Source organism: Sinocyclocheilus rhinocerous, unplaced genomic scaffold (assembly GCF_001515625.1).
Source record: "Sinocyclocheilus rhinocerous isolate Xijiao unplaced genomic scaffold, SAMN03320098_v1.1 scaffold397, whole genome shotgun sequence".
NCBI classification, from domain to species: domain Eukaryota; kingdom Metazoa; phylum Chordata; class Actinopteri; order Cypriniformes; family Cyprinidae; genus Sinocyclocheilus; species Sinocyclocheilus rhinocerous.
This window is the reverse complement of record NW_015663491.1, coordinates 433,005-446,364: the sequence shown is the minus strand read 5'-3', so window position 1 is coordinate 446,364 and position 13,360 is coordinate 433,005. Positions and strand designations below refer to the sequence as shown.

General features: G+C 34.9%; 3 protein-coding genes across 5 annotated transcripts in view; 2 read left to right on the top strand and 1 right to left on the bottom strand.

Annotated features, from left to right (window-relative positions):
- The first annotated feature begins 151 nt into the window (after nucleotides 1–151).
- Nucleotides 152–6,385, top strand: LOC107728812 (heat shock factor protein 1). Its single transcript, XM_016539087.1, has 10 exons — nucleotides 152–407; nucleotides 1,882–1,994; nucleotides 2,797–2,872; nucleotides 2,992–3,053; nucleotides 3,167–3,281; nucleotides 3,428–3,519; nucleotides 3,711–3,851; nucleotides 5,083–5,179; nucleotides 5,288–5,396; nucleotides 5,524–6,385. The coding sequence occupies exons 1-10, from the start codon at nucleotides 315–317 to the stop codon at nucleotides 5,688–5,690; spliced, it is 1,065 nt and encodes a 354-aa protein (XP_016394573.1). The 5' UTR covers nucleotides 152–314; the 3' UTR covers nucleotides 5,691–6,385.
- Nucleotides 6,386–6,801: 416 nt separating this feature from the next.
- On the top strand, nucleotides 6,802–11,648 carry il2rga (interleukin 2 receptor, gamma a). Of its 3 annotated transcripts, XM_016539144.1 has the most exons (9): nucleotides 6,802–6,946; nucleotides 7,705–7,786; nucleotides 7,870–8,042; nucleotides 8,130–8,266; nucleotides 9,242–9,410; nucleotides 10,421–10,520; nucleotides 10,648–10,744; nucleotides 10,854–10,989; nucleotides 11,024–11,648. In XM_016539144.1, the coding sequence occupies exons 1-9, from the start codon at nucleotides 6,874–6,876 to the stop codon at nucleotides 11,113–11,115; spliced, it is 1,059 nt and encodes a 352-aa protein (XP_016394630.1). In that variant the 5' UTR covers nucleotides 6,802–6,873; the 3' UTR covers nucleotides 11,116–11,648. The 3 variants fall into 3 exon arrangements, with proteins under 3 accessions (XP_016394630.1, XP_016394629.1, XP_016394628.1); XM_016539143.1 differs by having other exon boundaries at nucleotides 6,803–6,946; nucleotides 10,424–10,520; nucleotides 10,854–11,648; XM_016539142.1 differs by having other exon boundaries at nucleotides 6,803–6,946; nucleotides 10,854–11,648.
- A 589-nt stretch (nucleotides 11,649–12,237) lies between these two features.
- LOC107728853 (ryanodine receptor 1-like) overlaps nucleotides 12,238–13,360 on the bottom strand; it is a 48,105-nt gene continuing 46,982 nt past the window's right edge. The window contains exons 104-108 of the mRNA XM_016539140.1: nucleotides 13,192–13,348; nucleotides 12,986–13,050; nucleotides 12,789–12,889; nucleotides 12,648–12,699; nucleotides 12,238–12,569 (exon numbers count right to left, since the gene is read on the bottom strand). Of these exons, the coding sequence (XP_016394626.1) occupies nucleotides 12,474–12,569; nucleotides 12,648–12,699; nucleotides 12,789–12,889; nucleotides 12,986–13,050; nucleotides 13,192–13,348 (471 nt within the window). The 3' untranslated portion in view covers nucleotides 12,238–12,473. The remainder of the gene's footprint in view (nucleotides 12,570–12,647; nucleotides 12,700–12,788; nucleotides 12,890–12,985; nucleotides 13,051–13,191; nucleotides 13,349–13,360) is intronic.

The following is a 13,360-nucleotide window of genomic DNA, read 5'->3' as shown; positions in this document are numbered from 1 at the left end:
TTACTGACAAGGAAAATGATCAGAGTCTATCTTTATATAACAAAAGTTAATTTATTTAAAGCGAGTGACATAGTAAGACTATGTAAGGAAAAAATACAAGTACTTTAGCACAACACACTTACGTATACTACAGGGAGCCGCGTTCGGGATTGGTGGATAGATGGACGGGGGGGGTCGCAGCACGGAAATTCACGTGTAGGTCAACCTGGGACTTTATTTACCTCCTCACAGCCGGTTAATCTAGAGCAGTGTGACGAGCTTTATATTCACGAAAGTCAGAGAAGTTTCTTCACCTCTGTTTTTAAACAGGAGAGATGAAACACAGCCACTGCGTCCCAGCTTTTGTCAGCAAACTTTGGACACTTGTAGAGGCTCCGTCAACGAACGACCTGATCTGCTGGAGCCAAGTGAGTATTTTATGCAAAATGCAGATTTGATTTATTTGAACTGTTGTTCGTGTGAGGTAATTATTATATAGTAATTATTTTTTATGACGTGTCCTGAGTAGGAATTGTACAAACAACAACAAGTCCAACAATATTAACTCTTCAGAATAATAAACTCCACAATAATAAACTCTTCAGAATTTATTATAGCTCATTGAACATCACTCCGTTTATCTGCTAAGAAGATGTTTATCTTCAGATGCCCTATTAGTAATACTTTTTAATGCGCTATCTGACCCATTACAAAACAGATCCACGTGTATTGCGCTGCTGCAGGTGGAGGCAGCTCGCTATTGGTCCACTGTCCGTCCAATGGGTGCTCAGTATATTATTAGAACGTAGCCTACTACCTAATGTTATCTGCGTTTGGAACGGCGCGCTCTGAACCAACTTACGCGTCATGTGACAGAACGAGGTGCCCCGAAAATAGAACATTTATGATAAACATCCAAAAAATAAAATAAAAATAAACCCTTATTTAAATCCTTATTATATTGAAGATGCTTATATACATTTAAGTTAACTACATTAGTGTTAGATATGAATAAAGCAAAGTAATGAATTGACCGCTATAAATGTTTTTTTTTTTAAATAATATCAACGTATACTATTTATATGCTTTTTTGTAAATGTATTTACATTTGTTTGCTTTTAAGTTGTTGTTTTATTAACACGACTCCTCCTAGTGGTAAAGATTATATTAGGCTATATGTAAACACCATAATAATTATTAATAATTTCATTGTATTATTATGTTGAATAATTAATTGAATTGAATTAAATTAAATAGCTTTATTGTTATTGCAAGCAGAGCAAACAACGACATTCTTAAAGCACCTCTACTGGTGTAATTAATATTCTATTAATATTCTATCTATCTATCTATCTATCTATCTATCTATCTATCTATCTATCTATCTATCTGTCTGTCTGTCTGTCTGTAAATGTGAATGGATCTACCTTTATTTGCCTTTAAGCTGTTGTTTTATTAACATGACTCCTAGAGGTTAAGATTATATTATATATAACCACCATTATAATTATTAATTACATTAAATATATTATGTTGAATAATATCTATCTATCTATCTATCTATATATATAAGTATTTTTACTAATCTTTTGCTATTTTTTTTTTTAAGCAGGCATTTGCAACAAAAATTCTAGTGCCAGATTTAGAGCTTTTATAGTTTGTTTTATAAAAATAAAACAAACTATGCAAAACATATTTAACTTTAAAAGATGTAAAGTGTAAAAGTAGTAAACTCAGGAAGCAAACTCGAATGATTCTAGAAACCTGCAGTAATATGTGCAAGTGCTTTTTAAGTACAAATAGTGTTTCCTGCCAGACCGGAATGGGCTTTTCTTTAGAAACAGTTTGACATATATCAAGTGATGTAAGTCAAACCACATCTTCCTGTTTCCACTCTATTAGGATGGCTGCAGTTTTCTTGTCCAGGATGAGCAGCAGTTCAGCAAGGAAGTCCTGCCTCTTTACTTCAAACATAGCAACATGACCAGCTTTGTGCGCCAGCTCAACATGTGTACGTGCAGGCAGTTCCTTTGACCTCATGATTCTCATTTGCTCTGACATGCACTGTGAGCTGTGAGGTCTTATATAGACAGGTGTGTGGCTTTCCTGATCAAGTCCAATCAGTATAATCAAACATAGCTGGACTCAAATGAAGGTGTAGAACCGTCTCAAGGATGATCAGAAGAAATGGACAGCACCTGAGTTAAATATATGAGTGTCACAGCAAAGGGTCTGAATACTTAGGATCATGTGATATTTCAGTTTTTCTTTTTTAATAAATCTGCAAAAATGTCAACAATTCTGTGTTTTTCTGTCAATATGGGGTGCTGTGTGTACATTAATGAGGAAACAAAATTAACTTAAATGATTTTAGCAAATGGCTGCAATATAACAAAGAGTGAAAAATTTAAGGGGGTCTGAATACTTTCCGTACCCACTGTATGTGATCAAAAATACAGTAAAAAAAACTGTAATATTATGAAATATTATTACAATTTAAAACAACTGTTTTCTATTTTAAAATATCTTTTTATTATCAGTGTTGAAAAAAAGTTGTGCTATTTTATTTAGGATTTTTTGATGAATACATGTTCAAAGGAACAACATTTATTTGAAATAGAAATCATTATTAATGTCTTAACTGTCACTTTTGATCTTTTTAATGCATCCTTGAGAAATAAAAGTAATAATTTCTTTCTAAAAAATCCATACATACTAACAGCAAACTTTTGAATGGTACTATAGATCAATGCTAATAGCATTTAAATATTAAATTCTCTGCCATTACTAAATCTTTTAACCTTTTCTTTCCTGAAGGGATAATGAGAGCTTGTGGAGAGAACTGGACTCATTAAGACAGAACTATCAGCAGCAGCATAAAATCATACGTAAGGTAAATGGAAACACATTTGTAAACTATATAAATAATAACATATTTTATGTATATAATAAAAAATACTTTTTTGATAATCACTATACAAACCTCTCCTATCCTATGTCACTCTTTTTCAGATGATAAAGTTCATCATCAACATCGTTCAGTCAAATGGGATAAAAGGTTGCAAAAGAAGACTGTAAGTTTGTTCACCTAAAGCACACAAAATGTTCTCATAGTCAGTGAGAAATGTGTTGTTTGCATTTTCAGCTATCTTTTCTCACATCACATTTCCTTTCTCCACCCTAACAGCCCCATGATCAACAATTCTGGGGAGTTTCAGTCTGCGCCGAAATATGCCCGTTCCTTCAGTGTGAATCCCACCCTTACCACTTCCCCCCTCCGAGAGATCCCTTCGATGGAAGAGGTGCCTGCTAAAATCTTGATGTGTGATCTAATTTTGGTCTAAGTTTGAATTCTTGACTTCATCTAACACGATGCTGTTTAGTTATAAAAGGAGCTTGATTTCTGTCATATTGAAAGTAAGTGACATCCCTGTGGGTTTCTGGGCAGCTGGATGTGTCACCGGCTGATGTGTACTCAAATGGCATGATCATCGACTCTGACATCACCCACCTGCTGGATCCCAGACCTGAGCCTAGCAGGTAAGACAGCAACAGCACACCTGTAGTCTTTATCCTCTACAGGACTCGCACTTGTATAATTATAATCTTCCGAGGTTTTTAAAAATACTTCTTTACTGGGTAAAAAAACAAAAAAACAGAACTGAACTGAAAGTACTTTTTTGGGTTTCACAGTCTATTTTCCGGTTTCATTTGTGTTTTCGGTTTTACAGAGAGCCAGTGACAGACAGCTTTCCCGCAACTCAAACCACATTTTTATCTCCTGCCTCCCCTACTCTGCCCTCCATGGAGCTGGCATTGAATTTGCTAGATGACCCAGCTGCCCAGGAGTCTGAGGAAATACCCTCTGAAAGGTTAGATAGCAAACTGATCATGTGTGCCATTTTCTTTTATAATTATAACAGATCTCTGTTCTGTTTTATCAATAACTTTGTGCAGTATTTCATAGGGCTGCACAATTGGGAGGAAAATATAACTGTGATTTTTCTGGAAAAAAAAAAAAAAAGTGATTTAAAATGCAATTTTCCAGATTTGTTGTGGTTATTTTTAGGGCTGAAAAATTTGGCCAAATATTGTGATTATATATCATTATGACAATGAAAAAATTATCATTATTATTATTAGAAAAGAAAAAAAAGACTTTTATTTTAAGACTATTTCACTCTAAAATAAATAAATACAGTAAAATTATAAAATAAATAAATAAAAATACTAAAAATTGTACACCTGTAAAATTACAATAATAATATTTGTGACCCAAATAAAAAAAAAGTCGTAAGTCGCTGGGGTATATTTGTAGCAATAGCCAACAATACATTATATGGGTCAAAATTGTCTGGTTTTTCTTTTATGCCAAAAATCATTAGGATATTAAGTGAAGATCATGTTCCATGAAGATATTTTGTCAATTTCCCACCATAAATATATCAAAACTTAATTTTTGATTAGTAATATGCATTGCTAAGGACTTAATTTGGACAACTTTAAAGGCAATTTTCTCAATATTTTGACTTTTTTGCACCCTTAGATTCTAGATTTTCAAATAGTTGTATCTCAGCCAAATATTGTCCTATCCTAACAAACCATGCATCAATGGAAAGCTTATTTATTCAGCGTTCAGCTTTTAATAAAAAAAGTGACCCTTATGACTGGTTTTGTGGTCCAGGGTCACATTTGTTTCTTTATACCTTCATTTTAAACCAATATACATATACATTTTTCTTTTGGTGGAAAACCACAGGGTTAAAGCTTCTCCTTTGTTGGCAACATGCTTCTCATTAAAAATCTAGTGAAATGTTTGGCATGTTGCATTTTCAAGCAACCCAAACTAACTGCACTTGCAGAGATGAAGATCGTGTGAAGCAGCATTGACTGCAAACCAAGTTGCCCCGAGACACTGAAAACACTGTTATCCTGAGCAGCTTGCCTATAAATTAACACAGTGCCGTGCTTCACTCTAAAACACACGGCACATATACTTATTTTAAAATAAATCGCAGACTTCGTCATTTGATAATCACACTAAGCCATTTTGATTAAATGTTCAGCCCTAATATTTCACTTCTCTTCTTCTCCTGAGAACAGTAATGATGTGTCGGATCCACTGGCACTAATTGAATCCAGTTTAGCAGTGATCCGCTCATGCGTTCCACCCTCACCAGACCTGGACAGTTTCAGCAAGGTCTGACTTAGACATCACAGCACAGATGCTATTACAAACCACACTGCTTCAGTAATAGTTAACAGGCTTTTGTATAATCTGACGTGTTTGATTTCATGTTTATGATAGATCCTTAGTCCTGGCTGCCACATATCTGCTGTTAAAGACTCTGACACAAAAACCGAGAGCAAACAGAGAAGCCAGAATGAAGCCGATGCGCTACCTCACGCCGACACAGGTACACAGATATACGCCCACGCTTCCCTCTCACACACCGTTCCGAACCCACACATGTATCACCTGCACAAACCACATGAATTCAGAACTTACACTTCTGGTTTGTTCCTTTTATTGTGTTTGTGCAGTTACACAGCAGCAGAGCCTGCAACAAAATGCAGACCCGGAGCAGGAGCGCTACGATAGTGGGGAGTATTCAGATATCTTACCATCCCTTCTGCAGCTGGCGCAGGAAGCATCCAGCCTCTCCTTCAGTGACACTACACTGCCTTTAGAGCTCTCTTTTGTCATTTAAAACTCTAATGCATTTGATATTGTGTTGTGGTGGTTGATAGTAAAAAGTGGTATCTGAAACAGCCAATAGTTGATAGCTCTGCCATTTAATGGAAGGCTCAGTATTATTATGCGGCAATTGGATATATGTCAATTGTAAATGATGTAAATTTTCCGTCGTGATTTTTATCCATCAATGAACTCTAACCTCTCTTGTTGACTCAAGAGTGATTTCACAACAAACTTTTAGTCTATTAGCACAATTTACCATGTAGGGTAAAGCAATAGACCAAAATGACGGAAAGCACTTTGAATCATCTCAGTGTTTTTTAAAATTCAGTAAATGACGGAAAATTTTCCGTTAATGCAACCTCTGCAGTGGGTGCTGTTTTAAAGGCAGCATTTTTGTGTGGAAGGCTTGCCATGATTGTTTTATTTTAAAGGTTTTATTTTGCAGAAAATCTGCTGCATACACCCACCAAATGTCTAAATGAGTAACAACTAATATGCTAATAATAGAACTAATGTGGCAATTAAAGTTACTTAAGAGCATGATATGCTATTGATACACAATATTTATATATATATTAATATATATATAAAAAGTTTGTAGCACTAAAACATTGAAAATGTCACAAAAAAAGTAAAGTAATATTAATTCATCATAGCATCTCCCGCATATGATGCAATATATATTTAATTCATAATCAGTTTGTTTAATAGTTCATCTTCTTTAGTAGTAAATTTCTCCACTGAAATAAAGATATGGTCGCCAAATATATGATAGCATATTAGTTTTGAGACAAAAAATATTTTACAATGATTTCTGGTGTGAATCAGTTATTTTGCTGTACTTGATTGTACTTGCTGTACTTTATTGTCTAACTAAAGGCCAGAATATAGGCTATAAGTTTATTCCTTAAACATATTAGTATAGTTTATTTTAGGTTTTTGATTTCATGTAAAAGAATGAATTATGTAAAAGCAAAATAAAATGTTCTAAAATTTTTAATGCCTACTCTCTTTCATACACAAATTTAGCATTCAGTTCTTTTCATAACAGGCAATCAGCAGAATGTGGCTTCTCTTGAACAGGAAATCTCACACACATAGGTCAGCCCACACAGAGCGCATACATTTAGGTTAGAACAGGGAAGACAGAAACAGACCTAAAACAACAAGTGCGTTATGCAACCCTGTCCAAGATGATATTACTTTTAGTTGGTCTTTTCCTTGGGAACATTCCTTCATTTGCATTTTCTGCATCATCCCAGCCAAGTGAGTATTTTACAACTACACTATTTTGAAATGTAATGTATTTTTTTCCTTCTTATTTAGATTTTACATTATGTTGCCTTTACAAAACACATCATACCTAGTATTAAAATACAAAAGGTTTACAGAAGTCATTTCTAAACTATTAAACAAAACGGGGTAGGGTTTGTTGGATTTTTATTCATTTCTTCCCCTTTTTGTGGTTTTATATGCTCTTTTAAACTACGGAAGTATGTGGTTCTACAACAGTTAAGATGTTAAAATCGAATATGTTAACATATATAGGGCCTAAAAACGTCTGGCGATGGCGATTATTTCATCAGCAGACGTGACCATTACATACTCCTCAAGAAATTGTGAAATTTTTCAGCAACCTGTCGCTGAAGAGTTGACAATGTTCAGATGCTTGCTTTCCAAAATGGCTTCTCTGTGGCCATGATGCGCACACGCAACCAAAGACACAACTTGAGCTTACAACACTTTCAGTTCAGTTTTTCTATATAATGACTAAATCAAAATGGTCTAAAAATTCTTATGTAAAACTATGATTTAATTTTAATCAGTAAGACTGTATAAAATTGTGATTTTGACTGAAAATGTACATATTTCCTGTATGTATATGTTTCTTTCCAGTCCTCACAGGCTGAGCATCCTCTACTGACAAACTACATGCATTGCAAGCTGCAATACTGTGCCATTTATACTTTACATAATTCATTAGAATGAAAAATAACTATATTGTTTTTCTCTTCTTTACCCAGAAATTAACTGCCTTATCATAAATCTGGACTATGTCAATTGCACATGGACTGAGCATGAGCACAATTACAGTTTCAAGAGCAGGTGCGTATGTTGAACAAAATAGAAAACCTGCATTTTTGGATGAAAGTTTCAGAACTGACAACAGCATGTGTTTGCTTTCTTAGGTTTACTCATAAAGAAATTCTGGATTGTCCAACATATCTCAGGATTGATGGTGTTAACGTGGGCTGCGTGTTCCCCTACGAAAAACCACAACGGTTTAATACGTTAAAAACATGGCTGTACAGTGACAATGGCGGTTTGGTGACAGAGCAGGAACATAATCTCAAAGCATATGGTATTAGAAATTATTCATATTTATTATGACTTGACAATAATTGACCGGTTGATGAATTGATACTTTATATACTCTGTTGCTAATCAGTGAAGCTTTACCCTCCGGTCAACCTGTCTGTGGTGGAGAAAAAAGATGCTGAACTGTGGCTGTACTGGAATATTACAAAGAACGACAGCTGCATTGAGAGTGAAGTTCGTCACAGGACAGACAACAATGCGTGGAAGGTATGAAATTTGTTTTATGAAACTAAATTTTGATTGGCCACATTTGAAACACATGGACATTGTATAGGTATTAGTTTCATATGGCCTCTAATGGCTTAATGATTTAATGACTTAATGACTTAATGATGACAAAAGTGGTTTTATATACACAGAAAGCATATAAAATGCAACTAAAGTGTCTACTTTAATGTTTTTCAAATTAAATAAAAATTAAATAAATTTTAAAATTAAATTAATTAATTTTGCATTGTGATCCTTAAATAGTATTTTAATGTCCTCTAATGATTCTTGATCTAAATATGCCTGACCAGATTTTTTATACAATAGTATTTAGACTATTGTTACACTGAATGGCTTTTTTTTTCTGTAAATCGTGGTAAAATGTATGATAGTAACTATTTTTTGCTCAGAAAAATAAATAAACTGGACACATTCTTATATACAAAAAAAAAGTAAAGCTGTACTAAACTATTATTGCTGTGATGCTTGAAAGCTCCTTTTTGTCTTTTTTCATCTCCAAACACCAAAGCATCTATTGCAAGTCTTTAAATCAGGGTTTTAAACTTACATATGGATTGGGTGAATGATTCAATGATTCATAAGAAAATGTCACTTGTTTCTTTCCTGTAGTAATCAATGTTGAAAAAGACAGTCACTTGTCGCCACCTATCGGCTTAATGACGTAACATGCGGAGTAATACGTTCAGTAGAAATTCCAAAAATAATAATAGAGCCATTAGCATTTAAAAAAAAAGAAATTGTTACTATGCCATATGTTATATCTTGTTGGAACTGCTTATTAAATGTTAAAGTGATTTGATGGGATAAAAGAGAAAGTCCCAGTGCGCGTCTGCGCGACGACTAGACTAATCAATTTTGAAGACAGTGATGCACAAATTGTCATTGTAATGCATTCTCACCTTGTGGTCGTCTGACCAAACACAAAACGGCAAAGTTTACATCTCTCTTCCCTAGAGCACCACTCCAGGCCACAGGACCTCCTTCAGTTTGCCTTTTCCCTCAAAAAAACGCTATGAGTTCCAGGTCAGGGCTCGAATAGAGTCATCCTGCGGAGAGTCCAAGTTTTGGAGCGACTGGAGTGAGCCTGTCTACTGGGGATATTTAAAGACCAACAACACCTCAGGTAAATTATCTTATCCGTATTACAAGTCTCTCAGTGCTTTATCTGCCTAGTTAAAAAGACAAAAGCTGCAGACAAACAGTCACAGCTGCAAGCGCATTATATACATTATAACGTTACATCAAACGCGAAATGGCGTGACGCCTTGCCTGTGCGCGCTCTCACACTCGCGCAACGCACTGCAGAATATTGCCTATTCTCATGTTTTCCATGATGCTTTACCAGACTGGATGTTTTTTAAAAATAGGTTTACATGTTGAAAATGAGGAATTTGTCATATAAAATCTTTCCACAACCAGTTTCACATTTGATGATAATGTACTAAGTTAGGTCTAATGAGATGTTAGTGCTAAGTGATTAAAGGCGTCTCTTACTGTAACTTCACTATGACAGAATTAAATAATCCTAATATATTCCTTATTTTTAACGTAATATTTGTGCCATTCCTTCCTGTTACAATGCTAAATATTAAAAACTGATATTTACTTATTTACCTATAACTAGATAAGGTATATTCAAAGAAAATGACTTACTTCCGCGTTGCAAAATAAGGTGCACAAGGCCTGTACCAATACCCACACTTGCAGTCTTTGCACTTGACCACTTGTTGACTTGTAATAAAGTATTTGCGCATTTTGATTTTCAGTACTTCAGAATGTCTGTTCAGTAGTGCCTATGTAACAGGCGACACAATTTAGCAATTGTGATGCTTGTTATAATGTTGTAAACCTTTTACCAAATACACATAAAATATGCCTCAAATACCGCTCAGAAGTGCATTAAGGGCACTGAAATTTGGCATTTTTCATACCTGCTGGGACAATCTTCCTATTAAGTGCAAAGTCTCAAGTGGCCAAGACCGTAAGTGTGGGTAGTACGCTGTCAGTTAAACAAGCACTTTTTTTTTACTGTACTAAACCATAAACGTCATATGCTTGCAAAGGTTTGGGCTTAATTGAAAAAACAATTCTGAAAACTACAGCAGTGGCTTTAACGGCAACTCTTTTCCCCAGATGATCCGGGTAACATGCCTCTGATGTCACTGGTGCTGTGCACAGCGGGAGCCACAGTAATTCTCGTCATACTGTCCTGCTTGCTCGTCCATAACGAAAGGTTTGAATCAGTTTTTTGTCCTTTAACCATTTTAAAAACATATTTTAATTTTCCACAGTAAAATTCCCTTTATCTTGTAATGCAATAATGTTTTGTTTATGCTAATTTAATATTTAACTTTTCTTAGGTTAAGAATCATTTTAATACCAGTGGTACCAAATGCAGGACGAAATGTAAGCAATTACCTTACAGCCCTTTTTGACAATTATGATGGCAATGTTGAGGTAAGTAACAGTTTTTATTTTATCAGTCATATGCCATGCTTTAATTTGTTCTTTAATCCATAGTGGTAAAGAGGGAATGTGAGATGCAATCTTTTTTTTTGTCATGCAGAAATGGCTGTCCATGCCTAAAGATCTGGAGAACGGCTTCAAACCCAATTTCACAGAGCGTGCCTGTCCTGTGCGTGAGTACAGGATAGTGTCCCAGTCCAGCACTGACAGCGAAAGCATCCTCTCAAACCCAACAGACCTGTCGTCAGATTACCAGTGCATGCATAGCTACTCATCAGCCTCCACCATACCTGGATCTTCCGAAACCATACAAACCCAAGATCTATCGCAAGTGGATAATCCAGTCTAAATCTTCATCTTAATCTGAGGCTATTAAAATTGAGAGTTTAGAAATGAGTGTCTTTGAAATTTAGGTTTGAAACTAGAATCCTGAAAAGAAAAGAAAAACATTTACACATGAAAAAGGGGGTTTGCACGTGTTATATGATGAATCTCAGTAAAATCCAGTATTGGCACTTTTTTTTTTTAATATTCAACTTAGAACAAGGAATGATAAACATTTAATTGTTTCTTTTTCTTATGTTAAAGCTGGGTAGTGTTTGTAACTGAAATTGTGTTCCTTTTTGTGTTTTATATAGTTTGAAGTTGTTTTTTTTGTATTAAGTCAGGTGGAGTAGCAGCATAGTGGTCATGTTTTTTTATTTGTGTCAAAAGTATTTTCCTCACATTGAGCTGTTTTCCACAGTAATGTAGGTGAGATTTCTGTATGGTCGCCCGAATCAAGGCTTTTTTGCAAGCAGTGTCCATTGTAACAAAGTGTAAGATGTGTCTGTGATAACATGTATACTTAGTACAAAGTAAATTCTAGAATCTGATTTGTGTACTTTCGGGAAAATCCCATCACCTACCAACCCATGTATTATCTGATTATTTAGCTGAGTGATATTTGTGATTCATGCTGCTGGCAATTTTTTAAGTAGTTGCAGAAGTTTCACTTTTTCATACCGTATCGTTAAAGGCCCTAAAAAGGCACCTGAAAACTTACAATTATACAACATTGGTAGCAAATGTATCTTGATTGATTAATTGTCTATTCATTGTGTGTGTTTTCTTCAGGATTTATTTTTGCACTTTTAGCATTTTTGCTCATTTATAGTACTCTGATAAAATGTTTTGAACAACATTCAATATACTTTTGAGACATTTAACATTCAGAATGTGAACTTGCCATTTTAAGATGATTGTGTTTAAGACAAATATGATGCTTGAAGAATGTAATGCTTTTACAATCTGAATAAAAAGATTCAAATTTTCACAATGTCTGTGATGACTACTTAAGATATTTTGATAAAAACATTTTTATTTTTTCACAGTAGATTTTGAGCTGATCTTGAAATGGGATGCTTAACAAACTGCAAGAACATCAAATACATTAACATTTTAAAATTTATAAAATTTTAATAAGATCATAAGATTGTGACACACGCTAAAGAATCATTAGAATAGGTCTTAGGCACATTAACATTTTAAACGAGCAGATACTTTAAAATTACCCCAAAAGACTTACTATGCATAAATAGCATGCATTTTGAGTGTATATTAGTATAATGATCTGGTATTGTGCAAGTCTATATTTCTATGTATAATTTTACATAAATCATGGATTGTCGCAAATATCATACTAGCGTTGTTAAAGGCTACGTACAAAACAGAAAAGAGTTTATCCAAGCTGGTCTTCATATTGTTTTCTGAAGCAGTCTCCAGCAGGGAAGAAATCCCAGCATCTCTCCTGGTACATCTTCCACACGTATGATTCCTGTCACACATACACATGTCTGTTATATTTAGATCGCTTTTTATGTTTAGCAGTTCTGAACATTTTGACATGTCTTGCCTGCCCAGTGTGCTCAGTTTCATCCTTGTTGATCAAGTACATCAGGAAGAACCTAGTGAAGAGAGAAACATTATTTTTGTTTGTCCGAAGATGGAGAGATTGTATAACATCAGAAAGGTGGCATAAAACCAAATTGCTCACATGTAATTGGCCAGGTTGTGTTCTTCAAGCGTATGTGTCTCAAAGCCATGTGGCGTTGTATCGAAGTAATCACTCCCAATACCACATATAAAGCATTTGGTCTGAAGAAGCAATGCAAAGCGTAAAATCAGACACATCGATGAGAATAAAAACTTAATGTGTTTTTTTTTTTAATCAAACCGTAAAGATCTCAGTACCTCCATGTCTTCTTTGACCTGCTCTTGCTGGTCTCTCAGCTCACCAAAAGCATCAATGATCAGACCTGTGCAGACAAACATGCAGTGAATTGCAGTGCAGTGTTTTCAATCTAATCCAGAAAATGAAATCTCAAAGCCAATCATCAATCTCCGATATGTAAGGTTTAATGTGGTAGATTTGCTAGGCGCAGAAACATGAGTCTAACCTTGAATGATGGCCAGCAAGATGACGATGACAAAGAAGAAGAAGGTGATGTCGAAAACCACCCGATAGAGTTCATACTCATCCCCTGCTGGGTCCTCAATCTCGTCTCCTATGCCTCCACCTGCCCGCACACCCACGTACATGTGGAACAGATAACACTGTGAAGAGAA

What these genes read in the sequence shown, in the direction of transcription:
- il2rga (XM_016539142.1), top strand. Translation starts at nt 6,874, where the DNA reads ATGATATTACTTTTAGTTGGTCTTTTCCTTGGGAACATTCCTTCATTT. An exon ending in CAGACAACAATGCGTGGAAG is followed by an intron (nt 8,267 to 9,241) that starts GTATGAAATTTG and finishes TCTCTTCCCTAG; the next exon opens with AGCACCACTCCAGGCCACAG. An exon ending in AAAGACCAACAACACCTCAG is followed by an intron (nt 9,411 to 10,420) that starts GTAAATTATCTT and finishes TCTTTTCCCCAG; the next exon opens with ATGATCCGGGTAACATGCCT.
- LOC107728812 (XM_016539087.1), top strand. Translation starts at nt 315, where the DNA reads ATGAAACACAGCCACTGCGTCCCAGCTTTTGTCAGCAAACTTTGGACA. An exon ending in CGCCAGCTCAACATGTGTAC is followed by an intron (nt 1,995 to 2,796) that starts GTGCAGGCAGTT and finishes TCTTTCCTGAAG; the next exon opens with GGATAATGAGAGCTTGTGGA. An exon ending in AGATCCCTTCGATGGAAGAG is followed by an intron (nt 3,282 to 3,427) that starts GTGCCTGCTAAA and finishes GTTTCTGGGCAG; the next exon opens with CTGGATGTGTCACCGGCTGA.